The 27,085-nt window shown below is 42.9% G+C and overlaps 1 protein-coding gene across 2 annotated transcripts in view; it reads left to right on the top strand.

Annotated features, from left to right (window-relative positions):
- The first annotated feature begins 2,883 nt into the window (after window positions 1–2,883).
- LOC139413321 (E3 ubiquitin-protein ligase TRIM62-like) overlaps window positions 2,884–27,085 on the top strand; it is a 44,226-nt gene continuing 20,024 nt past the window's right edge. The window contains exons 1-2 of one of the 2 annotated variants that reach the window (XM_071160541.1): window positions 2,884–3,087; window positions 3,975–4,520. In XM_071160541.1, coding sequence (XP_071016642.1) covers window positions 4,113–4,520 — 408 coding nt within the window. In that variant the 5' untranslated portion in view covers window positions 2,884–3,087; window positions 3,975–4,112. The remainder of the gene's footprint in view (window positions 3,088–3,974; window positions 4,521–27,085) is intronic. The other variant, XM_071160542.1, reaches the window with a different exon arrangement.

Below are 27,085 nucleotides of genomic sequence, written 5' to 3'. Positions count from 1 at the left end.
TTTGATACATTTATATTCTAGACTCTGACATTGCTCGTTGTGATCTTTGTTCATTTCTTTCTTTTTACTTTTTGGATAATGTGTGTATTGTTTTGTATTACTGGTCTGTTGGAGCTAGAAACACAAGCATTTTGCTGCACTTGCGTTAATATCTGCAATCTATGTACATAATCACTTATGATTTAGAACACACGTTTAACAACAATAAATAACGTGTATGTGAATAAGCAACCACAGATTGAACAAAAACTTTTGATGTGGCAGTGTGATACCCATAGTTCGCACAGGTGGAGGAATTTATTTGTTTTTCTGGACAGGGGAACCCAAAGAGGGTTGGTTTGTTAAATTCAATGTTTTTTTATTTACCCATTTTTCATGACATCCAATTGGTAGTTACAGTCTTGTCTCATTGCTGCAACTATTGTACAGACTCGGGAGAGGCAAAGGTCAAGAGCCATGCAACCTCCTAAACACAACCCAACCAAGCCGCACTGCTTCTTGACACAATGCCCACTTAACCCGGAAACCAGCTGCACCAATGTGTCGGAGGAAACACTGTGCACCTGGTGACAGTGTCAGCATGCACAGGAGTCACTAGTGCTCGATGGGACAAGGACATCCCTGCCAGCCAAACCCTCCCCTAACCCGGTCGACGCTGGGCCAATTGTGTGCAGCCCCATGGGTCTCCCGGTCGCAGCCGGCTGTGACAGAGCCTGGACTCAAACCCAGAATCTCTAGTGGAACAGCTAACACTGCAATGCAGTGCCTTAGACCACTGTGCCACTCGGGAGGCCCGTTAAGTTAATGTTGAAGTGAACCTAGTGAGAAGCCGGTGTTTTGCAGCAGCCATATGGCTCTGAAGAGGAATCATGGAACAAGAACAGAAATATTGGGACAGGGACACAGAAACATGGATTCCTGTGGAGGAATGGAGGTGGAAATAGAGGAAGAGGAGGTTGGATTTGAATCTGAGGAAGATAGTAATAAAAATTTAGATGGGGTGTCAAAGAAGACTGGTGTCAAGCGCCAACAGAGTGAGCCATGATCCAGACTGAGTTCTGGAGGAGAAATGGAAGTGAATGAGTGCGAATTAATAAGTGAGGTGTAAGGTGTGGTGAAGAGATTGGAACCAACGCTTTGCATCGTTGGACATGATAAAAAATTGTCTTGGAGAAACTGGACCTTTGCCTTTTGGTGGATCCATTTGTGGTTTCAGGGTAGGTGGAAAAGGAGTTGAGTACTGTTGAATCAGTGAAGGTAATCTGTAGTGGACTGGTGATATTTGTTTGTGTTTCTTCTGACCAGAGGGAGCAGGTGCTCCATGTCATGCAATTTGGGTCAAGATCTGTTTTGTGCTTTGCACTTAGGAACAAGGCACCATTGAAAGGAATGATTTCTGGGGTAGCGTTTAGTGAGGTGGGGCAATTGAAGTTGGAGATTCCTGGTGTTTGTGATGCCTTCCATTTGGTGCTGTCACTGTCAGTCCTTTTGAGATTTGAGTCAGAGTCTCTACCCGACAAAGTCATTTTAGGATATATCTGTTATCCTGTTTCAGGTGCAACGTTTATGGTCATGTCGCAGCAGTGTGTAGGAGGGAGATTCCAAGATGTGGGAAGAGTGCAGGAGTTTATGGGACAGAGGACTGTGTCATTTCGGTGGATAAAGTTGTGTGTGTCAACTGTAGGGGTGCCCTTGCTGCTGGGGATCAGAAGTGTTTGGTGCGAGAGACGCAGGTTGAAGTGACCAGAATCAGAGTAGTGCAGAAGGTATTGTATGCTGAGGCAGTGAAGAAAGTAGAGGAGGATAGGTCAAGAGTGAGGAATCCTGAAAGGATCCCAGTGAGTAGGAGATTTGTGTCAGCACAGAGGGATAGGCCATAGAGTGTTTTGAACTTCAGTAAGGTCATAGCAATATCAACTACACCGAAGAAAGGGAAACATAAATCACAGAAAATAGATGTTGTGGTGGCACCAGAAGAAAAGTATTCGGGTATACAAGATTTGACTTCAGAAGAGTTACAGGGTGTGTTTAGTGGGGGTGTTCCATCATCCCAGGCCGTTGGCATGGTGAAGGAGCAAATAGGGTCAAAGTGGTGGAATGGGGTAGTGGGTTTTTTAAATGAGTGTAAGTGGCAGCTGCAGAGAAGTAACTGGGTAGTAGTAGTTGTAAAATGTTTGAGATAAATAAAAAAATATAGTGTTATATAGGTTTAGGTTTGGTTGGTGGTAGAATTGTTATTTATTTATTTAAAATAAAAACACAATTGTAACTTGATTGAACATGCACTATCGCACAGTAGGTGGCGGCATGCACAAAGAAAATATGCGAAGGCCATGATAACAAAGAAGAAGAAGAACAGTTGGTTTGTGCGATTGCTGTCAAAGATGTTTTATAATTAACCCAAGATAGACCACAGCCTGTCGTTTCCAATGGGAGCAAATTAATCATAGTGGGCAGAACAAGCAAGGAATTGGGCAGCGCTAAACACGAGTTAGTGAGATCCTATTGGCGTGTTCTAGCATTTATTATCATATTTCCGTTAGGGAACGCCTACTCTGTAAAGTGCGCAAGTGCATTAACTCAATTCTCCCTTCTAAACAACGCACTTCTTAAAAACGTAGGCAAAGGTTCTACAAAACGCAGTCCACTCTGTTTGTTATAGATTCTAGGTTTGGAAACAGAAAACTGTATGGAGTTCAAATGTTTCTTCGATGAGAAAATTTGCAGAATGTAAGCCAAACTCCATCTAGTTCTATTTTCTCCCACTGCCGGTCAATGGGCTTCCTCTCATCACCATATTTGGTGTGATGGGAAACACCAGCCAGATGATTCACATTTATACATCCGGTGAAATATCTGGCTCATTGTTTTATCTGTGTTGCTGTATTCCATTCCTTCCTGAAAGGGACCTGAGCAGAAATTCAGGAGTTGTGCTTGTCACTGTGACAACAGTGCGGTGAGTGAGGTTGTCTGAAATGATTTATTTGATGTGGAGCAGTCTTCTTCGATTGTTTTGGTAAAGGTCAGACAGGGTCGCGTTGAAAGCACCCTGATTTGAAGTAACGTTACCAAAGGAGACTTGCTAAGGTAAGTTTGTCAAATTATCTTCCCTATAGAGGAGGCAGATGTTAGCAATGTTTACAAATCCAACTGGCCAGCAAGGCAACTAACGTTAGCTATAACTAGCTCGCGAGGTAGCCAATTAAGGTTAGATAGCAAACGCTAGCGAGCTGATGTTAGTTTGACAGTTTAACAACTGAAAAATATGAACGGTGAGTTAGCTGACAAGCGAAGTAAAGTACAGAAATACCCAGGTAACAAACGTTAACTAAATAAGTTTGTATGGCAAATGGAGTTGCTGTCTCACTTTTTTCTAAACATGTCGATTCGTTAGCCGTAGCTGGCTAGCTTCGAAACATAGCTAGCTTGTTAGCTGATATGACCAGTGTCGAAGGGAGGACAGGTAACGTTAAAATCAATGTTAAAAATACTGCAGTTACTGTGAGCGACACTCCATCTTAGTAGCTAGAAGACAAGGAAAATGTAACCTGCTGTTAAAAAAAATCTCTATCATTTTGATTGAACACAGATGCCATAGCATTGACAGTGGTTCACATTTCCTAACAATTGGTCAAATCACAGCTAACTTCCAGCAACCAGCCAATTCTTGCTGTCTACTGTTTACCAATATATGAAGGCAAAGATAGCTGAGCTGGTTTACTGCACCTAGTGCTAGTCAGCAATGCCAGTGCCCTCGATCCCTTTACCAGATGTAGTTTTCATTTACATTTTTAAATGTTTTATTTCAACTTTATTTAACCAGGTAGGCAAGTTGAAAACAAGTTCTCATTTACAACTGCGACCCAGTTTTATGTAATCATGTTTTTGTATACCCATAAATGTGAATTGCTGCTTGTTGGATAGCGCTCTGATGGATATGGCGTCCACCCCCCCCACCCCCCCACAAAATACAGGAAAATCAAGAGTGGCCAAGATTCTGAAGTGGGTGTCAAAGAACTGCCAGTCAAGAGTTGATCTCACAAGCCAGAACATTGTCTTAAAAAAGTATAGCCAGTGTGCAGTTAAATGCAGCTCAACCTCTGTGTTTGCAAATGGCTTGCTGTCTGAAGGATGAGCTCCTGTGTTCCATCTGCCTGAGTATCTACCAGGACCCTGTCAGTTTTGGCTGTGAGCACTATTTCTGCCGAAAGTGCATCACTGAGCACTGGAGCAGACAGGAGCCCCACGGTGTACGAGACTGTCCTGAGTGCAGGAGGACCTTCGCAGACCCTCTTCTCTCCCCAAGCCTCAAGCTGTCCAACATCGTGGAGCGCTACTCAGCCTTCCCGCTGGACGCCATCCTCAACGCGCAGAGGAGCTCCTATCCCTGCAAGGACCACGAGAAGGTCAAGCTTTTCTGCCTCAGTGACAAGAGCCTGGTGTGTTTCTTCTGTGACGAGCCAGCCTTACACGAGCAGCATCAGGTCACCACTATTGACGAGGCCTACGAGGAGATACAGGTCAGTTTGACTGGTCATCCCTTCTCTTCCTCCAGTACATACCCTGAGGTGTCCAGAATTATTAGTGGTAACAGTGTTGGTCATAGTCGGGGCCCAGGGGATGAATTAGGGGGAAATGGAGTGGAACAGACAGAAATTGTAAATAGTTTGTTGATATACAAAAGTTTTCTGCCAAACGATGGAGGACAAACCATTGATTTGCAAAATAACACACCGTCTTTGCCCTCAGGCAGCGTAACAAAGAACGGTAGAATAAGGCCATATGAGATTCTCATGACAAATGTAGTCTGAAATTCCAAATAGCATCTCTGTATAGACTAATGATGGGGTATAGAGCAACAATTCAATCTATTTCCCTTTGATGTTGCAGATATTACGAAATACTTGGTGTCAATTTAATACGGTTAGCCTTTTCTTCAACACTTGGATTAGTCCCACAGAGACCCAATCCCATAACACTGGCATAGCAGTCAGCCTAATCCTGTTCTCTTCTGTTTCTTTGCACTCCATTGAAGTACAGTATGCTTAACAGTACAAGTCCAATCCCATTTGTTTTGTGTATTAAACCCTTAAATCCGTCAACACTCAAGGCAGCTACAGAGACCCACTCTTTGTCCCGAGCCACTGTCTGACTAGAGCTTAGTTGTGATACTGCTGAACGGAAACACTTGATTCACACTGTGGTTGGTCAACACCACTCTGATAAGGACCAGACCTGAGGGCTTATGCTTACCAACACTCAGGCACTCGTCTGAAAGGTTTACACAATCTCCTTACTGCAGTAATTCACACTGACACACAAAGTCTTTAGGGATTGAATGTGGTAGTACAGTATCTTCTTACTGATAAGAACTACAGTATCACGGTCTTGCATAGCCACACCAATTATGCTGCTCAGTGTAGTGGGTATTTTAGGAAGGGGGTACTATGTAATTGCATACACTTTTATGGTGTTGGGTTTGATGTGAAGGTCAGTTAGTCTAGTAGCTAACAGATACTATTTAGGGTATTTTCATTACTTTCAAAGGCATTTGGAAGTAAGTATTTTGCTATTTATTTTAAATGACAAGTAGTTTTAATATTGTTATGTATTTGGAAATACACTTGGAAAGTATTTGAAAATACACTGACTCAAACTCACTCTTGTGCATTTAACCCAGGTATCTGAAAATAGTATTTGAAAATGCTTTCAAATAGCAGGCTATTTATAGGAAATGATTTGAACATACTTCCAAATACTTTGAATAGAATTAATTGATTCAGGCCACATTATTTGAAAATATTAAAATACACAGAATTTAAAAAAATGTTTAAATGACAAGTACATATGTACCTAACTGGCAAATTTGGCTAAATTAGACTGGTAAGATGTCAAGAAATATGACGGAAATGTGTAATATACCCTAATCTTTGTATCAGGTGGGAGTCTGGAAGGGGAAGTAGAAGAAGAAGAATGTGCTACATTCATGTGGCTGTAAAATGCAAGCATTAAGCCTATCTGTGGGACGGCAGCAGGCTCTGACTGTTCTTTATGTTATCCCTGTATTGCTTATGTCTGACTCGGGAGGAGAGAGAACCTATTTTTAATATATTCATGTTGAGTACGTGAGAGTCGAAGGTAGTACCCTATTTCACAACGTCTTCCCCCGAGTTCAATTGAAATAGGCTACTTGCTGCTGACTGCTTGCAGCCATTATGAACTGGGAACTGAACTCGACAAGCCTCAAAAACCGTCTGTCTAGGTTTATCCAGGCTGCCTTGGAGCATGAAAAAAGGTCAGAGCAGTGTAATCTCAATGCAGAATTAATTGGTACAACATTCGTGGACAGTTTCTCAACTTGGAGCCTTTTCCAACAGCAACTGTTGTGACGTTTAGTATTACGACAGGAGGTTAAGAAGCTGCCCAGATCTACAGGACTCTGAGAGAAGAGAGGTACCCATAGTCTCCATTGGAAACAAGTGACTTTTGGCCCCTATGAGTTTGGCACACTTCTGTTTCAAGTGTTTGTGTTCGGATCGTCATTTCTTGTTAAAGTGAAACGAAAGGAACAGGAATGTTGTTCGACTTATTGGCAAACATGTTCTGTCTTTTCAGTTTTGTTTCTTTCCCTGATTTTAGCTAACGAACACCAGTTGGACGGTTGATGAAACACATTGTTCAATGGTTCTGCCTGTGGGTACAAAGTTCACATTGAACACAAACCCTGATCATTCTGAGTAAGAAGTGTCAAGGTGTGATGAACGAAGGTGCCTAAAAGCAATGTTCAACTCAGAAGGCACTTGAAGTGCCAGGTGGGAAGTCTCTGTCGAGTGGTAGTGATCTAGGTTTTTGCCAGCTGAGACCTAAGGGGATATGTTGCTGGGTGGGATGCCTTTCTTCCTTTTGTTCTCTCTCTGGCTGTAATGACACTGCAAGCTCCATGAGGTTCTCAGTCAGAGAGCATTCCTCTGTACAACAGGCCACCAGTAGGAAATTATTATTATTGTAATGTATACTTATAATAATATAACATAGCAGACGCTTATATCCAAAGCAGCTTTGTAATGCATGCATACATTTTTCCGTATGGGTTTCCCTGTGAATCGAACCCACAACCTTGGCAGGGTAAGCACCATGCTCTACCAACTGAGCCGTACAGACCACCGAAAAATAGCTTCAGGCTGACTGACTGACTCACTCACCAGCTCTACTGCCCTGCGTTAAAAGATTGATGTATTTTGAGAGGTGAATTGAAAAGCAGAGTTTGGAGCAGTAATTTGCCCAGCGTTGCTTGCTTTTAGGTTACATTATACTGTCGCTGTATTGCCCATTCCCCGACTGGAAGACTGTGAGGATAGAGCAAAATGTCTCTGGTTACCTTGTTGTTTACACTGCAACTTACCATGGGGAGTGGTGCAAACATTTTGGTGTTGCACTGAATGCTTTAAAAATAGCCTATATGTTGAGCCAGATAAGTGATGTCTGTTTGCCTGGCCCTGGCCACAGATGAGCCCAGCCAGGGCTTTGGTTGGCTTGTGGCAGGAGCTACTCTCTGGGCTCTGGGCTGGGAGAAAGAGGGTGTAATCTCCTTAGCTTGGCACTCCACTGCTCTGACCTCAGGCAGGCAGGCCAACAGTCTTGTTGGTTGTTGTTGCTGATGTCAGGGGGCTTTGCTCCTGCAGATTGTCATCCTTGTCCCCTGTGGATACATGCTGCAGTCAAATCTATAATGTGGTAGATGGCATGTCCTCCAACACACACACACACACACACACACACTTTCTGCATGTGCTTTTCAATGTAAAGGATATTAAGGTGGGGATAGAGAAGGATTTGTTGTCAGTTCTGCCATTTGCTTGAGGGAGCAGAGTTTCAGAGGGAACTAATGCACTCTGCGTAGGAGCTTTGTGTCTCTGTTCACACAGGAGGGCATGGCTAGCATGATCACATCTCCCCAACTATTCAGAGCAGATCAACCCCTTTTACAAATTCACAATTGGAAATAATGTTTAGTTTAGTTGGTCATTGGCTTAGCCTTATTAGTCTGAAGTCTGGCCATTGAGGCTTCTTGTCTTTGGGATTGCATCTCTGACTGAAGTGTTTGTGGGTGGACAGCTTTGTTTGATGCAATATGGTGCAATCTTTTTCCATGTTAGTGCCATCTGAAACAGACTGGGAGATTGCTTATGCTATGTTTGTGGCTGGACATTGCATTGGGAAAGTATTCAGACCCCATGACTTTCCCCCACATTGTGTTACGTTACAGGCTTATTATAAAATGGATGAAATCCCCCCCCCCCCCCCCCCCCCCCCCCCTCATCAGGCTACACACAATACCCCATAATGATAAAGCAAAAATAAAAACTGAAATATCAAGTATTCAGACCCTTGACTCAGTACTTTGTTGAAGCACCTTTGGCAGCGATTATAGCCTTGTCTTCTTGGGTATGATGCTACAAGCTTGACACGCCTGTATTTTGAGAGTTTCTCCCATTCCTCTCTGCAGATCCTCTCAAGCTCTGTTAGGTTGGATGGGCAGCATCGCTGCATAGCTATTTTCGGGTCTCTCCAGAGATGTTAGATCGGGTTCAAGTCCGGGCTCTGGCTGAGCCACTCCTGCATTGTCCTGGCTGTGTGCTTAGGGTCGTTGTCCTGTTGGAAGGTGAACCTTCGCCCCAGTCTGAGGTCCTGAACACTCTGGAGCAGGCTTTCATCAAGGATCTTTCTGTACCTTGCTACTTTCATCCTAACCTTAATCCTTACTCGTCTCCCAGTCCCTGCTGCTGAGAAACATCCCCACAGCATTTTAAAAATATATTTAAAAAAATAATGTAACCTTTTATTTACCAAGGCAAGTTAGCATGATGCTGCTACCACCATGCTTCACTGTAGGGATGGTGCTTGGTTTCCTCCAGATGTGACCCTTGGTTTCATCAAACTAGATAATCTTGTTTCTCATGGTCTGAGAGTCCTTTAGGTGCCTTTTGGCAAACTCCAAGTGGGCTGTCATGTGCATTTTACTGAGGAGTGGCTTCCGTCTGGCCACTCTACTATAAAGGCCTGGTTGGTTGAGTGCTGTAGAGATGGTTGTCCTTCTGCAAGGTTCTCCCATCTCCACAGAGGAACTCTGGAGCTTTGTCAGAGTGACCATCAGGTTCTTGGTCACCTCCCTGACCAAGGTCCTTCTCCCCCAATTGCTCAGTTTGGCCTGGTGGCCAGCTCTATGAAGAGTCTTGGTGGTTCTACACGTCTTCCATTTAAGAATGATGGAGGCCATTGTATCCTTGGGGACCTTCAATGCTGCAGAACTGTTGTGCCTCGACACAATCCTGTCTCGGAGCTCTACGTACAATTTCTTCAACCTCATTGCTTGGTTTTTGCTCTGACATCCATTGTCAACTATTAGACATTTATATAGACAGGTGTGTGCCCTTCCATATCATGTCCAATCAATTGAATTTACCACAGGTGGACTCCAAGTTGTAGAAACATCTCAATGATGATCAATGGAAACAGGATGCACCTGAGCTCAATTTCGAGTCTCATAGCAAAGGGTCTGAATACTTATTTAAATAAATTATTTTTGTTACTTATTTTTAATAAACTAGCAATAGATTCTAAACCTGTTTTCACTTTGTCATTATGGGGTATTGTGTGTAGATTGATGAGGGGGGAAAATAATTTAATCAGTTTTAGAATAAGGCTGTATGTACTGTAATAAAATGTGGAAAAGGGGAAGAGGTCTGAATACTTTATTTTAGGCCCATTTTTCTCTGCTCCATATCGACAAACTGGAATCACTAAGGCCAGTCCCTTAATTGTGATGTGGTCTGTCAGGTTGCAGATCAAATCAATGTATTTCTAAAGCCCTTTTTACATCAGCAGATGTCACAAAGTGCTTATACAGAAACCCAGCCTAAAACCCCAAACGGCAAGCAATGCAGATGTAGAAGCATGGTGGCTAGGAAAAACTCCCATGAAAGGCAGGAACCAGGTTCTGAGGGGTGGCCAGTCCTCTTCTGGCTGTGCCGGGTGGAGATTATAAGAGTACATGGCCATTAAGGCCAGATCGTTCTACAAGATTTGCAAATGTTTATAGATGACCAGCAGGGTCAAATAATAATCAAAGTGCTTGTAGAGGGTGCAACAGGTCAGCACCTCAGGAGTAAATGTCAATTGGCTTTTCATAGCTGAGCATTCAGAGAGGGTGCTAGAGGGGGAGAGAGAGGGCGCTAGAGAAGGTATCCGGTGAACCGGTCAGGGTTCCATAGCCGCAGGCAGAACAGCAGCACACAGGACACCAGATAAGACAGGAGAATTTCACCAGATAGGACAGACTGAACCTAGCCCCCCAGAACAGACTATTGTAGCATAGAGACTGGGTTGGGGACCCTGTGGCCCTGTCCGACAGGGCAAACCAGACAGGGTATAACCCCATCCCCAAAGCGCAGCCCTCACACCACTGGAGGCATATCAACATACCACCCTGAGACAAGGCTGAGTATAGCCCAAATTCTTATTTTCTGTGGAACAGTGGGTTAACTGCCTTGTTCAGGGGCAGAACGACCGATTTTTACCTTGTCAGCTCGGGGATTCAATTTTGCAACCTTTCGGTTACTAGTCCAACACTCTAACCCCTAGGCTACCTGCCACACCAGATCAAACAGCAAATATCTTTGTTTCTTGGGACCTATAACAAGCATCTCTGTTTTGTCCGAGTTTAGAAGTTACATTTTGCCACCATCCACTTCCTTATATCTGAAACACAGGCTTTCAATAGAATATAGTGATTGATGGTGTCGAAGGCGGCACTTAGGTCTAGGAGCACAAGGACAGCTGCAGATCCTTGGTCTGACGTCATTAAAAGGTAATTTACCACCTTCACAAGTGCAGTCTCAGTACTATGATGGGGTCTAAAACCAGACTGGAGCGTTTCGGATACATCATTTGTCTTCAAGAAGGCAGTGAGTAGCTGCGCAACAGCTTTCTCAAACATTTTTGAGAGGAATGGGAGATTTGATATATATATATATATTGGTTTTTTTTTTCAGGAGAAACCTTATTACTGCCACTTTCAGTGAGTTTGGTACACATCCTGAGGATAGGGAGCTGTTTATTTTTTTCAACATAGGAGGGCTAAGCACAGGAAGTAGCTCTTTCAGTAGTTTAGTTGGAATAGGGTCCAGTAGACAGCTGGAAGTGTTGGAGGCCATGACTATTTTCATGAATGTTTGGAGATATACAGGATTAAAAAACTCCAGTGTCTCCATTGATCTTATGGCCTGGCAGTCCAGGGGAGACGCAGGACCACTGAGTTTTTGAGCAATACACATATTCAAAGAGGAGTCCGTAATTTTATTTCTAATGATCATGATCTTTTCGTCAAAGAATTCATGAGTTCATCACTGCTGAAGTGAAAGCCCTCCTCTCTTGGGGAATGCTGCTTTTCAGTTAGATTTGCGGCAGTATCAAATATACATTTTTGATTTGTTTTTATTCTCCTCAATCAGGTTGGAAAATTTGGCTGATCGAGCAGCAGTGAGGGCAGTTCGATATTGCACGGAACTATCTTTTCCAAGCTAGTCGGAAGACTTTCTGTTTGGTGGTGCTCCATTTCCGTTCCAATTTTCTGGACGCTTGCTTCAGGGCTCTGGTATTTTCTGAATACCAGGGAGCTAATTTCTTGTGACAAATGTTTTTGTTTTTAGATGTATAACTGCATCTAGGGTATTACGCAAGATTACATTTAGATCCTCGGTTAGGTGGTTAATGGATTTTTGTACTCCGACTTCCTTGGGTAGGTGGAGGAAGACTGGAAAGGCATCTAGGAATCTTTGGGTTGTCTGATTTATAGCGCTGCTTTTGACAATCCTTGGTTGAGGTCTGAGCAGATTATTTGTTGCGATTGCAAACATAATAAAATGGTGGTCCGATAGTCCAGGATTATTAGGAAGAGCATTTAGATCCACAATATTTATTCCACGGGTCAGAACGAGATCCAGGTTATGACTGTGGCAATGTGTACATCCGGATACATGTTGGACAAAACTCACTGAATAGATAATGGCTCCGAAAGCCTTTTGGAGTGGGTCTGGACTTCTCCATGTGAATATTGAAGTCACCAAAAATGTTGAATATTATGTGCCATGACTACAAGGTCTGATAGGATTTCAAGGATATAAAAAGTGCTTGGGTAGGTTGTTTAGATTTAATAACTAGAAGCTAATAAAATGAAAAGCAGTTTATTTTATTTATTTTTCAATAGAAATTTGCTGTAAAAAATGTAAGCAACACCTTTGCAGGATGTGTGGGAGATACTAGTGTAACCTGGAAGAGGCCTCATTTAACTCATTATATTCATCAGGCTTAAGCCATGTTTCAGTCAGGCCAATCACATCAAGGTTATGATCAGTGATTAGTTAATTGACTATGAGTGCCTTGGATCTAACATTAAGTAGTCCTATTTTGAATTGTAAGGTATAATCAGCCTTTTTTTTTTTTTTTAATGACCGGGATGGAGGTCTTTATTCCAGTGAGATTGCTAAAGTGAACACTGCCATGTTTAGATTTTCCTGACCTAGATTGAGGCACAGACACTGTCTCAATGGGGAAAACTAAGCTGACTATACTGATTGTGCTAGCGGCAGACTCCACTAAGCTGGCAAGCTGGCTAACAGCCTGCTGCCTGGCCTGCAACCTGGCCTGCAACCCATCTCATTGTGGAGCTAGAGGAGTTCGAGCCCTGTCTATGTTGATAGATAAGATGAGAGCACCCCTCCGACTAGGACTGAGAGGGGGGCTAGAGACATTTACTCGATGCCGACACGTCTTACTAGCTAATTTACACGCTGAAGTTATGTTGTGCTTGGTGACCTCTGACTGTTTCACCCTAACATAGTTGGTGCCGACGTAGATAACAATATCCCTATACTCTCTACACTCACCAGTTTTAGCCTCATCCAGCACCATCTTCAGATTAGCATTTACTTCAGTAGCCCTGCCCCTTGGTAAACAGTGCATGATTGCTGGATGATTCTTTAAGTCTAATTTTGCGGGTAATGGAGTCGCCAATGACTAGGGTTTTCAATTTGTCAGAGCTAATGGTGGGTGGCTTCTGCGGCTCACACCCCGTAACGGGTGGAGGAGAGACCTGAGAAGGCTCGGCCTCTGACTCCGACTCGTTGCTTAATGGCGAGAACCGGTTGAAAGTTTCTGTCGGCTGAATGAAGCCTTGAGAATAGTGTCCGGCTGCGAGGACTTTGTGGGCTGATTTATACTACTATCTGTACTTACTGGTGACACGCTGTTTCATCTTTCCTACACTTAAATTGCCCTTTCCTAACAATTGCGTCTGAAGCTGGGCTTGCAACTCTGCTATCCTCACCATGAGGTGATAGTTGTTGTGCATATTGTGAGTACAGTGACTGCAATTATACGGCATAGAGTTAATGTTGCTACCTAGCTTTTTCGGCTGGTGGAGGTCCTGCAGAAGCATGTCCAGATAAAGCAGATTAAATGCAGAGTTTAAATGGTTATTAAAAGTAAATAATGAAAAGTTTGGCAAGTAGCCAATTAGCAACAAACAGCACAGCAGCCTAGGACTGGGATAGGAGAGTTTGAGGTTAGAGAGAGAGAGCCTCTGCCTGCTTTCCAGTGGCCCCAGGACATGAACCTCTTTCTGCTCCACTTGTCATTAGACAGACAGCGGTGATAGGAAACCCAGACTAGAGGAAAAGTGTTCTGTAGCCCCTGGTTACTTATGCATACAGGGACGTGTTTGGAGACTAACTGAGCTCCAGAGACGTTATTTTTAGGAATGTGCAGGAGGCTGTGGGAGAGGGTACAGCACATCTATTTGCTTTAGCAAAGTCTCCAATGGCTCCGTGATGTTCTATCCTGGGAGTGTCTGTGGGTGTACCATAGAGCTCAACCTCCAGCAAGATCTGTCAGTTAAAGGGAACTCCTGTATTCCACTCTCCATTAGACCTGCCATATCCCCAGTTATCATTTCATCCTTATCTGGTCCAGAACACGGAGGTTAAGCATGACAATGTGTTACCATTTTTCCTCTTATCTGCTCCACTGTGTGGTATTTGAAGCAGTGGAAAGAGAGGAGCATGTGGGCCTTTGAAGTGTCCCTCCAGGGGTTAACCAGGGCTCTCTGTCTCTCTCACTCTGTCGGCTCTCTCTGAGCTCCCTTTCCACACACAGTCCCATTGCTGCAGTAATGAGTCAGGCAATTTCAAGGGCACCCATGGCTACCAATTCTCCTGTGTCCTGCCCCAGTCCGCTCCAGCTCTCTCTCATTTACTTTCTCGCTCCCTTTATCCCGTCCTTATTTTTCCTCCTAATTCCCACCATATGCTCTTTATTACATAGCTCGTTTTATATCATTCTTCTGAGAAAGGTGGTTCCCAGAGCCAGACAGGTTTTTCTTCTTCTAGCTCACTAGCAAATGAGTTTGAGTGAATTGGCGGTCAGTCAGGGTGGCATCGCAGAGAGGGAGCGCGGTTGCGTTCATGCGGAAACGGGGCCATGCGAAAGGCAGAACGGTCATATCCTATTAGACCCAAATGAGAAATTCTGTGTTTTCCTGGGACCCAAGCTTATGAAAACATGCAACTATATGTAAATATGGGTACATTTCATTGTCCCTTCTGCCTAAAACAAATGCAATATAGACAAAAACAAATAACAATGAAACGAAATACCCATATAAATAGATTCATGTTTTATTGTTCCCCATTAAAAACACTCTTACATATCTGTCTTGGTTGGAACTGTTGCTGTTAAATACAATACGTTTTCATTCTAAACGGGAATAAACTGATTGATCACACCGATGTCTAACAGGAAACAAACACACAGGCCCAGTTTTTGATAGTGCAACCCTAAGTAACAATACAGATGAAAATGATCAGGCCTACTGTACATCTTGCTGTAGAAATGATTGTTGAAAAAAAGTCTAGGTTGGAACTGTTGCTGTTAAAATACAATACATCATTTTTCATTATGAACTTGAATAATCTGATCACATCACACAGATGTGGATCAGAAAAGACATGAGAGGTGTGTGGCTGGTTGAAGTTTTCAACAAGCAGATATAGTCTCTACTTTGACAGTGTTACCTTATATGGTCATGCTCAGCATTGAGTTTGTTTCTGTACTTTTTATTTTTTTCTACCCACTTTTTGTGATTTACAATCTTGTCTTATCGCTGCAACTCCCCAACAGGTGAGGTGAAGGTCGAGTCATGCGTCCTCCGAAATATGACCCGCCAAACCATGCTTGTTAACACCCGCTCACTTAATCTGTACTGTTACTTAGGGTTGCACTCCGTAGCTAGCTTGCTTGCTTTGGTGAACGTTAACGTTTGCTAGCTATTAGCTGTTGTACAAGGGGATTGTTTGAACGGGGGAACTCGCATCAACTACGATGAGAGCGAGTACTCCCTTACTTCTGCTTACAATATCATCATCATCACCTGTTCTAAAATGACAACAATGCCTTGCTAGCTGACTTACTCTTCCATTGTTGAAGTTTCCTGTTTCCTGAAGCATTCTGCCCTGTTCTGAAAGAACTCCCCGGGTTTACCGTCATGCTGGGGATGTTTGGTCAGCACGTGTTGTTTTAATTTGTTCGTTTTGAGAAACTCATTACTAAGCTCTTCCCCGCACAAAACACATTGTCGGCGCTCCTCGTTATTTCTCCAAGTTTGTATGGAACCAATAGAGAGAAACTCACCGCTTTATTTGCATTTCATGACGATTGAGCTCACTCAGAACTTGTGGCTAGCTTGAGTCAATTCGATGACAGCGGTGAGTGATGCCGAGTGGGGTGGGAATGACAAGTCAGTGGCTGAGAGCGGATCATCTGCTTCTGAACGACAGCGCTGCAGTGTGTGGGTCGTGGAGCGATCTTCCGGAAAACTGCTGAAAAAAGATCTGGTAAACCACGAGGCACACGCACATCTCCCTCCCACTCGTGCAGCTGCCAAACAGAACAGAGGCACTGCTGCTAAGAAGAGAGCGCACTGAACAGAGAGTGCAGTTGCACTTGGCCAAATCAATTAGAGTAATTAATTAAATAATTATACATTTCCCCTTGACACGTTGCAGCCCACCATTAACAGTTGAGCATTTTTAAGAGAGGATGCATACAAACCTAACATCCTCATCCAGGGATAGATGTATTAGCTTCTAGCCTATTTCCCTTGTTACTGCTGCTACCACTGAAGCTGCTTGCTTAGTGAAGCTCTGCTGAGGGCTCCCAAAGTGAGATGGGGAGTTTCTACAAGAGGTTTGTGTAAACCCACCTAGAAAGTGCAAGTGTTATTAACCTTTTGCTATGTCAGATGACCATGCCAGCAGGCTAATCATACAAAAAGTCATTTAACTTTGGGATAGGGGGCAGCATTTTCACTTTTGGATGAAAAGCGTGCCCAGAGCAAACTGCCTCATACTCAGTCCCAGATGCTAATAAATGCATATTATTATTGTTATTATTAGTATTGGATAGAAAACAACTCTGAATTTTCTAAAACTGTTTGAATGATGTCTGTGAGTATAACAGAACTCATATGGCAGGCAAAAACCTGAGAAAAAAATCCAAACAGGAAGTGGGAAATCTGAGGTTTGTAGTTTTTGAACTCAGCCCCTATCGAATTCACTGGGTTATTTTGCACTTCCTAAGGCTTCCACTAGATGTCAACCATTTTTAGGCTTCTACTGTGAAGGGGGGCTGAATGAGAGGGGAATGAGTCAGCGGTCTGGCAGCAGCCTCGATCTCAGTCACGCGCTTTCATATGAAAGGTAACTCTCGTTCCATTGCTTTTCTACAGACAATGGAATTCTCCGGTTGGAACATTATTGAACATTTATGATAAAAACATCATAAAGATTGATTCTATACATAGTTTCTATGACCAGTAATATAACTTTTTGGAATTTTCGTCCGACCTTTCCGCTGGAAGTTGCACGCGCGTTTCGATTTGTTTACCAAACGCCCTAACAAACGGTGGTGTATGGACATAAATTATGAACTTTATCAAACAAATCAAACATTTATTGTGGAACTGGGATCCCTGGGAGTGCATTCTGATGAAGATCATCAAAGGTAAGTGAATATTTATAATGCTATTTCTGACTAATGTTAACTGCTCAACATGGCGGATATTTATTTTGGCTGGTTTGGGCTTTGAGCGCCGTACTCAGATTATGCTTTTTCCGTAAAGTTTAAAAAAAAATCTGACACAGCGGTTGCATTAAGGAGAAGTGTATCTAAAGTTCCATGCATAACACTTGAATTTTCATCAACATTTATAATGAGTATTTTTGTGAATTGATGTGGCTCTCTGCAAAATCACTGCATGTTTTGGAACTACTGAACATAACACGCCAATGTAAAATTAGATTTTGGGATATAAATATGCACTTTATTGAACAAAACATACATGTATTGTGTGTAACATGAAGTCCTATGAGTGTCATCTGATGAAGATCTTCAAAGGTTAGTGATTTAATTTTATCTTTATTTGTGCTTTTTGTGACTCCTCTCTTTGGCTGGAAAAATGGCAGGGTTTTTCTGTGAGTTGGTGGTGACCTAACAATCGTTTGTGGAGCTTTCGCTGTAAATCATTTTTGAAATCAGACACTGTGGCTGGATTAATGAGAATTGTATCTTTAAAATGGTGCATAATACTTGTATGTTTGAGAAATTTGATTTATGAGATTTCTGTTGGTTTGTATTTGGCGCAATTTCATTGGCTTTCAATTCATTCCGCTAGCGGAACCCCAGTGGACGAGTTGGATGTTGCTTCATCTGTTGTGCATTAAACTAGACTTCCCACCTCCTCCCACTCTTCATTTCACTACACATTTGTCTTTTTATAACACAGTGGTACTGAATTGAGGAGGTGTTGAGATTATACTGTAGCTGTATTTATTAGAGGGGTAAAGACAGATTTTGTTCGGGCGCCAGGCAGGTATTAACCATGCCGAAAGGAAAAGAGTAGAATAGAGAGAGTATCACTACCAGACCCACACACATCAGCAGAAGAGACTGCCTAGAGTGTAGCCTGTTTACCAGATAGCCAGTGGAGAGAAAAGAGAATACACACCATATAAAACCCACATCACAGCACAGGGGTAACCCCAACAAGAATACCTCATACAATAATACTAATAATGGCAGAGCAATTCAACAGCAACTTCATACAAGAACGAACCCAGTCATCAACAGAGGATTTGCAATAATCTGTATTATTTTCTAGTGGATGAGTGCAGAAGGTATGAATGTGGGGAGTGTTCATCAACACAACAAAGGCCTTAAAAATGTCCACAGTCTTCTCGGCCACATGTCATTAGTACACCTCACCTCAATACAGTTCACATAACAATACACAACTTGCAAGCAACCTCCCTTTTAACTAAAATGTCCATCAAAATACTTCTGGCAGGGCAATAATAGTCCAGCTCTAATGAACTTCAATGGGAAGTGCATTTGAAAAATATAGAGTCTGTTGCAGGGTAAACCACTGGAATGAGAGGGAAGAGAAAGAGAGAGAGAAAAAGAGATCTTAGCTGTGGTCTTCAGGCCTGCCGGTGTACTGTCTGACTGTCCGATGGTTTGTATGTTAAAGCTTCGCAACAATGTTGCTACTAATCCATGCGATCCATAACGGGCGGTCCCAAACAAAAACAACCACGATCTAAAGCGATCACACCGATGATTGTAGTTTATAAAGTATTTAACTCAAACGCTGAAAACAAACAAAACTTCTGCAGCACAGCACACACAATCAAACTGTCGCGCCACCCAAGAGCCCCTCCCCAAAGAGCTGAACGAGCTCTCTTTATTTCCTCCTTCCTTACTGCTCATGCGCTCTTAAAGTGGCAGCGCACGGTGAAGGCTCCGAGCAGATTTCGCCACAATACGTTGACTGTTGCAGTAGATTTTTGGGGTTTTGCATTTACTGTAGGGATGCACCGATATGACATTTTTGGCCGATACCTATTTCCGATATTTTCCTTCCCAAAAACTGATATCAATAACAGATATTTTTAATTTTAGCTGTTTAAAAAAAAAAGCATTCTAGTACAGTTAAATAGACACACGCAACTGACCAAAAAGGTATTTTCTTGACATTTACGTACTTTAAGTCCCCATTACCAGTTAAACATAATCAAAACCTTTTTCTTTCACTTACTTACTGTGCTGTTTCATTGTTAATTTGTTCAGTCGTTTCATTCTCAACCAGGATTTCATCATACATGTCGAGCAGTTCTGTCCGTGGCCTCTCTTCCTCGGTGGGCACTGTGTCTGTTTCCATCTTGTCCTGCTGTGTCTCTAACAACATTTCACGTAAACCCTGTTTCTTGTCTGCATCAAAGTAGCGGTCCTTGTACCTAGCATTGAGCATGGTGGCGACACATTAGAGGCACAGAGAGAATGCCACCGAATCGCTTGTTCACAGTCTCTAGTAGAGTACTTTTGCCAGTTTTAACCCCACAGTCTGTTTTGGAAGTTTTGTTGAGCAGGCGTTTCACTGCCATGACAGAGGGTGTCACGTCTGCTGCAGACGCAGTTGATGAGCTTATTTCTCCAGTCAGTTGTTCGAATGGAGCTCGGAGTGTGTTCATGTTTCAAACATCTCAAATGCCATTGAAATGGCAGCAGCGGAATGGAAACCTGCACATTCTTGAGCATGCAATACATCTTTCCTCAGTACGAAATCCTCGTCGACCCACCGTGCTGTCAGACTCTGCATGCCCATGGGGCTGACGTCGCTGGTCCAAATGTCAGTCGTGAAGCTAATAGCTGTGACCCCTATAGCAGGTAGCTCATGGATGTGCGTTTCATCAATACTGTGTAACTCCGGTAGGGCAACATCTGAAAAATAGCGCCTACTTGGTAATGTGTACCGGGGCTCGAGGGGCTCGACCAGTCGGCGAAAGCCAACATCATCCACGACAGAGAACGGTTGCTTGTCAAGGGCAATGAATTCCATTACCTGGAATTCATTCATGGATTTGGCCTTTGAGTTGTCTCGCGGAAATGTTCTTACTCTTTCAAATGACTGCTGGACTTGAACTCGTTTAGTTGTTGGCAGTGTTAGTTTTTTCCCTGCTTTTGTTCTAAGTAGTTGCTGAACATCTGGGGGTGATACACTTTCAAATGAGTAATTAGGTTTGTTTTGAAAGATTTCACTTTCTCCCCTCAGGAAATAATAGCAGCACAAACGTTGCATATGGCCTTTCTTTTATCTTCCTTTGAAACGTCAAAATAGATCCACACAGCAGACATTGTGGGCCAGGTTAGGAATGCTGTGTTGCACGTGTAGCGCTGTATTCTTTGTGGCGTCATTATGTCATAAAGCTACGTTATATAGGTATGCACGTCAACTTTGACATCGGTTTTGCACATCGGCGTTAAACTAGACATCGAGCCAATGCTGATATTTTTAGCTAATATCGGCCAATTCCGCTGTGCTTTTGTTGTTGTTGCTGATATCGTGCATCCCTAATTTACTTAGTTGGAGATTTGCATTGGGTCCCTCCAGTGTTCCCGATTTGGAGTCTTGAGCCCTCACCAGTGTTGGCTGTTTGTTGACTGGTTGGCTGTTTGTTTCTTCTTCCCTCGTGTGCTTTCTTAGGTCCCCACATCTGTTTTTATTACAGCCCAACTCACTCCCTCTTTTACAATAAGCTGTAAAATGTCTAAGAACACAGGAAGAAATAGGCCAATGAAATTAGGTTCATATAAGCTCATTTCTGCCAATTAACCTAGTTGATGCAGTGGAATACCTTAGTTTCAGTTATGTGTAATGATGTTGATATAGCCTTGTAGTCAGACCATGCTGCTCCCACCCTGTCCCCGTAGGCCCTTGTTTTTATTTTATTTTTACATTTAACCTTTTATTTAGCTAGCTGCCAGACTGCCTGGGGAGTGGTATGTGTGCAGTAGAGGAGCAGGAGGAGGATTTGCAGGTCATGTCTGCCTCGCTATGAAAGGGGAAGTGCTGTCTCCTAACTTTGACAGCTTAGGGTCTTATCCTCAGCCCTGCATGTACACCAGTCGGCGTAATTCTGCAGGGAAATCAGCTCTTCCTAACACAATGTTGCTGTCCACATCCGCAAGGAAATCTGTTTTACATGGAGATGATTTGATCATTTGCGACAACCCCATAATCTTGAGTACAGAGTTGATATTAAATGCTAGTCTAGTGGGCTACTAGGAAGGCCGTGGTTGCCTATACATAGCCCTCCTTTAGTTCTCTTTAGTGCAGCCTGAGTGGTAAGCATTTCCACAATGTAATTAGTATTGAGCTGCTGTGTGTGTGTGTGTGTGTGTGTGTGTGTGTGTGTAGTCGGACAGCCGCAGAACCCCTGCCCAGCCCTGAGGCTCTGAGCTGTGCGTTCCTGATTAGTCTGGGATTTAGCAGCCCAGATTACAGGCCATTGTTCAGGGCTAGTCTGGGCCATTATCTCCTGTAATTCCCTGTGTCCGTGATTAGCTCCAGATGATTTAATTAGACGTGCTCTTGATAGGAGTCCTCGTTACTGCTCTACAGCCTCGCACCCCAACCCCTCCACTCTAATGGTGCTCCAGGAGTGTGGGGTGGGGAGGAGCTTGCATGGTGACGTTAGTATTGTGCTGTTGCCTGCCGTGGAGTAGCCTAGCTGTTTACATGGTCTATTATGGAACACTACCGCTGTGTACTCAGTGACTCTGGTGTCTTTTACCCCTCAATCCAGATGCAGTGGAATGAGCGAGGGATCGGTAGGCTTGCAGGTGCACCAGGGAAATCCTCCGTATCCTCTTATCTCTGCCTCTTACCAACCCTGGACTTGTAATGAGAATATGGTGTCTAGTGAACACACAGGGAGCCCTACAGTTCCTTCAATTCCTCGCTGGATTATTAACGAGGTGTGAGGCCAAGATGAATATTAAAGCAGCTCTGGAAGGAGAGGCGATGGAGGAAGCGGAGTGTGTATGCTAGACTGGTTGTTCTTAAACTAGACCCAAGTTTCTCCCATAGAAGACTGTGTGTTCTTGTTATTGGTTCTGGTTTGGTCTGGGCACTGTATGGGACTAATCACTGCAGTGACACTGTCCTCTCTCATCTCTCCCCATTGTCTTCATTGCGTTCAACTCCACTCTGCACCCCCAGGCCAGATTGCTCTCAGATGGAGTGGTCCCTGTCCATGCACCTGAGGGGCCACTACACTACTGCAGAGTCTCTGCCCAGCCAGTGGTGACTTTTACCTGTTTTTCTATCAGTGTACATTTCAAGCTAAAGTCAGGGCTTCCCTTCGGCCAAACATTCAGCATTGTGGTTTGGCCTGTTTTACCCCTGTATTTATTGACTAGATGGAAAGTGAATCGATGGACTGGGAGCTACAGAGTAAATCTGGACTGGCCTGGATACTCTGAGACTGTGTGAGGACAAATTTTATGTTTGTTTGTTTTGTGTGTGCACAAGTCGACACACACACTTTTTTAATGGGTTTACATGAAGTAGAAACGCTGGCAAGCAGTAAAATTGTAAAGCCAGCCAGCTACAGAGAGACGACGGTACGCAGCTGCGTCCAGGGCCAAGATGTAGGAGCTAAACCAGTGTTTGTGAACTCTGTAGTCTGTCTGCATGTTGCGTGTGATGACAGGATGTTCTCTGTGGAGATTTGTGGCTCTTACACATAATGGATACTTGGTTTTAAATGAACAACATGCTGACTATCGAAGCGTTTGCCTAATCCTAAGAAGCTTCTTTTTAGTTTAATGAAGACATGGTTATATTTGGTTTTGGTCATAACCCCCCCCGGTCAAGGAGCTCTGAGGCTCAGGATGCTATATTCCTTACAACATCCCATCTGAAATAGCAGTGGCGCTTTCTTGAAAACCTAAGCTTGTCCTCTTCATCCATGCGTTTTGTTTGGTAAAATTGTTTTTGTGTGGGTGGGTGGAACACAACACAAATATAGAGCTGAGTCGCTACTACTAATGAGCCTGTCTCTGGAAATAATTGGACCGCTGATTTATGAGCGCCACTAATGCATTTCAGTTATTATGTAATGTACAAAATACAAAGCATTTTTTTTAATTTAACCTTTATTTATCCAGGAAAAGCCCATTGAGACACAGAGTATTTTTCAAGGGAGACCTGGCCAAGATTCAGCAACAATCAATACATTACAGAATAAGGACTTTTTGTCTAGGACAAAAAGGCTTCTCAACAGTTTTTACCCCTAAGCCAAGACTCCTGAAAAGGTTATCAAATGGCTACCCAAACTATTTGCGTTGTGTGCCCCCCCCCCTCCCAACCCCTCTTTTTACGCTGCTACTACTCTCCGTTTATCATGTATGCTTAGTCACTTTAGCTATACATTCATGTACATACTACCTCAATCGGGCCGACCAACCAGTGCTCCCGCATATTGGCTAACCGGGCCATCTGCATTGTGTCCCACTCACCACCCGCCAACCCCTCTTTTACGCTACTGCTACTCTCTGTTCATCATATATGCATAGTCACTTTAACCATATCTACAGTCGTGGCCAAAAGTTTTGAATGAAACATATTAATTTTCACAAAGTTTGCTGCTTCAGTGTCTTTAGACTATGGAATACTGAATCATAATTACAAGCATTTCATAAGTGTCAAAGGCTTTTATTGACAATTACATGAAGTTGATGCAAAGAGTCAATATTTGCAGTGTTGACCCTTCTTTTTCAAGACCTCTGCAATCTGCCCTGACATGCTGTCAATTAACTTCTGGGCCTGACTGTTGACCCATTCTTGCATAATCAATGCTTGGAGTTTGTCAGAATTTGTGGGTTTTTGTTTGTCCACCCACCTCTTGAGGATTGACCACAAGTTCTCAATGGGATTAAGGTCTGGGGAGTTTCCTGGCCATGGACCCAACATATCAATGTTTTGTTCCCCGTGCCACATAGTTATCACTTTTGCCTTATGGCAAGGTGCTCCATCTTGCTGGAAAATGCATTGTTCGTCACCAAACTGTTCCTGAATGGTTGGGAGAAGTTACTCACGGGGGATGTGTTGGTACCATTTTTTTATAGAGGTCAACCGATTTTAATTAGGGCCGATTTCAAGTTTTCATAACAATCGGAAATCGGTATTTTTGGGCACCGATGTCCGATTTATTTAAATATATATATTTTTTAAATACCTTTTTATTTAACTAGGCAAGTCAGTTAAGAACACATTCTTATTTTCAATGACTGCCTAGGAACTGTGGGTTAACTGCCTTGTTCAGGGGCAGAACGACAGATTTTCACCTTGTCAGCTCAGGGGTTCCAATCTTGCAACCGCACAGTTAACTAGTCCAACGCTCTAACCATTGCACTCCACGAGTAGCCTGCCTGTTACGCGAATGCAGTAGAAGCCAAGGTAAATTGCTAGCTAGCATTAAACTTATCTTATAAAAAACAATCAATCATAATCACTAGTTATAACTACTAATCCAGCCTAATGGCTGGTGTAACCGATGTGAAATAGCTAGCTAGTTAGCTGGGTGTGCGCAATATTAACCAGGTGAAATTGTGTCATTTCTCTTAAGTTCATTGCACGCAGAGTCAGGGTATATGCAACAGTTTGGGCTGCCTGGCTCATTGCGAACTAATTTGCCAGAATTTTACGTAATTATGACATACATTGAAGGTTGTGCAATGTAACAAGAATATTTATATTATAATATTTTACCTTTATTTAGGGATGCCACCCGTTCGATGAATTAACGAACGGTTCCGTATTTCACTGAAATAATAAACGTTTTGTTTTCTAAATGATAGTTTCCGGATTCGATCATATTAATGACCAAAGGCTCATATTTCTGTGTGTTATTATGTTATAATTAAGTCTGATTTGATAGAGCAGTCTGACTGAGCAGCAGCAGGCCTGTAATCATTCATTCAAACAGCACTTTAGTGCGTTTTGCAAGCAGCTCTTCGCAAGCACAGCGCTGTTTATGACTTCAAGCCTGGTTGGCGTAACCAATGTGAAATGGCAAGCTAGTTAGCTGGGTGTGCGCTAATACTGTTTCAAACTGTTTCAAACGTCACTCGCTTTTAGATTTGGAGTAGTTATTCCCCTTGCGCAGCAAGGGCTGCGGTTTTTGTGGAGCGATGGGTAACGATGCTTCGAGTGTGGCGGTTGTCAATGTGTTCCTGGTTCGAGCCCAGGTATGGGCGAGGAGGGGGACGGAAGCTATACTGTTACACTGGCAATACTATAGTGCCTATAAGAACATCCAATAGTCAAAGGTATATGAAATAAAAATGGTATAGAGAGAAATAATCCTATAAATACTATATTAACTACCACCTAAAACCTCTTACCTTGGAATATTGAAGTCTCATGTTAAAAGGGACCACCAACTTTCATATGTTCTGAGCAAGGAACTTAAACATTAGCTTTTTTTACATGGCACACATTTTTACATGGCACATATTACTTCTCCAACACTTAGTTTTTGCATTATTTAAACCAAATTGAACATGTTTCATTATTTATTTGAGGCTAAATTGATTTTATTGATGTTTTATATTAAGTTAAAATAAGTGTTAATTCAGTATTGTTGTAATTGTCATTATTACAACTAAAAATAAATGGCCGATTTAATCGGTATCGGCTTTTTTGGTCCTCCAATAATCGGTATCGGCGTTGAAAAATCATAATCGGTCGACCTCTAATTCTTTATTCATGGCTGTGTTCTTAGGAAAAATTGTGAGTGAGCCCACTCCCTTGGCTGAGAAGCAACCCCACACATGAATGGTCTCAGGATGCTTTACTGTTGGCATGACACAGGACTGATGGTAGCGCTCACCTTGTCTTCTCCGGACAAGCTTTTTTCCAGATGCCCCCAACCAATCAGAAAGGGGATTCATCAGAGAAAATGACTTCACCCCAGTCCTCAGCAGTCCGATCCCTGTACCTTTTGCAGAATATCAGTCTGTCCCTGATGTTTTTTCCTGGGGAGAAGTGGCTTTTTTGCTGCCCTTCTTGACACCAGGCCATCCTCCAAAAGTCATCGCCTCACTGTGCGTGCAGATGCACTCACACCTGCCTGCCGACATTCCTGAGCTTTTTACTGATGGTTACCCGATCCCGCAGCTGAATCAACTTTAGGAGACGGTCCTGGAGCTTGCTGGACTTTCGTGGACGCCCTGAAGCCTTCTTCACCACAATTGAACCGCTCTCCTTGAAGTTCTTGATGATCTGATAAATGGTTGATTTAGGTGCAATCTTACTGGCAGCAATATCCTTGCCTGTGAAGCCCTCTTTGTGCAAAGCAATGATGATCGCACGTCTTCCCTTGCAAGTACCCATGGTTAACAAAGGAAGAACAATGATTCCAAGCACCACCCTCCTTTTGAAGCTTTCAGTCTGTTGTTCGAACTCAATCAGCATGACAGCGTGCTCTTCAGCCTTGTCCTCGTCAACACTCACACCTGTGTTAACGAGAGAATCACTGAAATGATGTCAGCTGGTCCTTTTGTGGCAGGGCTGAGATGCAGTGGAAATGTTTTGGGGGATTCACTTCATTTGCATGGCAAAGAGGGACTTTGCAATTAATTGCAATTAATCTGGTCACTTTTCATAACATTCTGGAGTATATGCAAATTACCATCACACAAACTGAGGCAGCAGACTTTGTGAAAATTAATATTTGTGTCCTCCTTGGAGCTTTTGGCCACGACTGTACATGTACATACTACCTCATTCAGCCTGACTAACCGGTGTCTGTATGTAGCCTCGCTACTGTATATAGCCTGTCTTTTTACTGTTGTTTTATTTATTTTCTTTATTTGTTCACCGAAAACCTTTTTTGCACAATATATTGGTTAGAGCCTATAAGTAAGCATTTCACCTGTTGTATTCGGCGCACGTGACAAACTTTGATTTGATTTAAAACACACTACAATACAACAATATGATCCAGTCCAAAAAATAGCATTTACACTCCTCTGTAACAGTCTCCCATCAAAATGTTCAATTCATTTAGTGGCAGTCACATATCTTGATGAAGCATGGATTGATAAAGATTTTTTTTTTAAATGTATA

Source organism: Oncorhynchus clarkii, chromosome 7, assembly GCF_045791955.1.
Source record: "Oncorhynchus clarkii lewisi isolate Uvic-CL-2024 chromosome 7, UVic_Ocla_1.0, whole genome shotgun sequence".
Lineage (NCBI taxonomy): Eukaryota > Metazoa > Chordata > Actinopteri > Salmoniformes > Salmonidae > Oncorhynchus > Oncorhynchus clarkii.
Note: the sequence above shows the minus strand (reverse complement) of the source record. Positions and strands in the feature narration are given on the sequence as shown.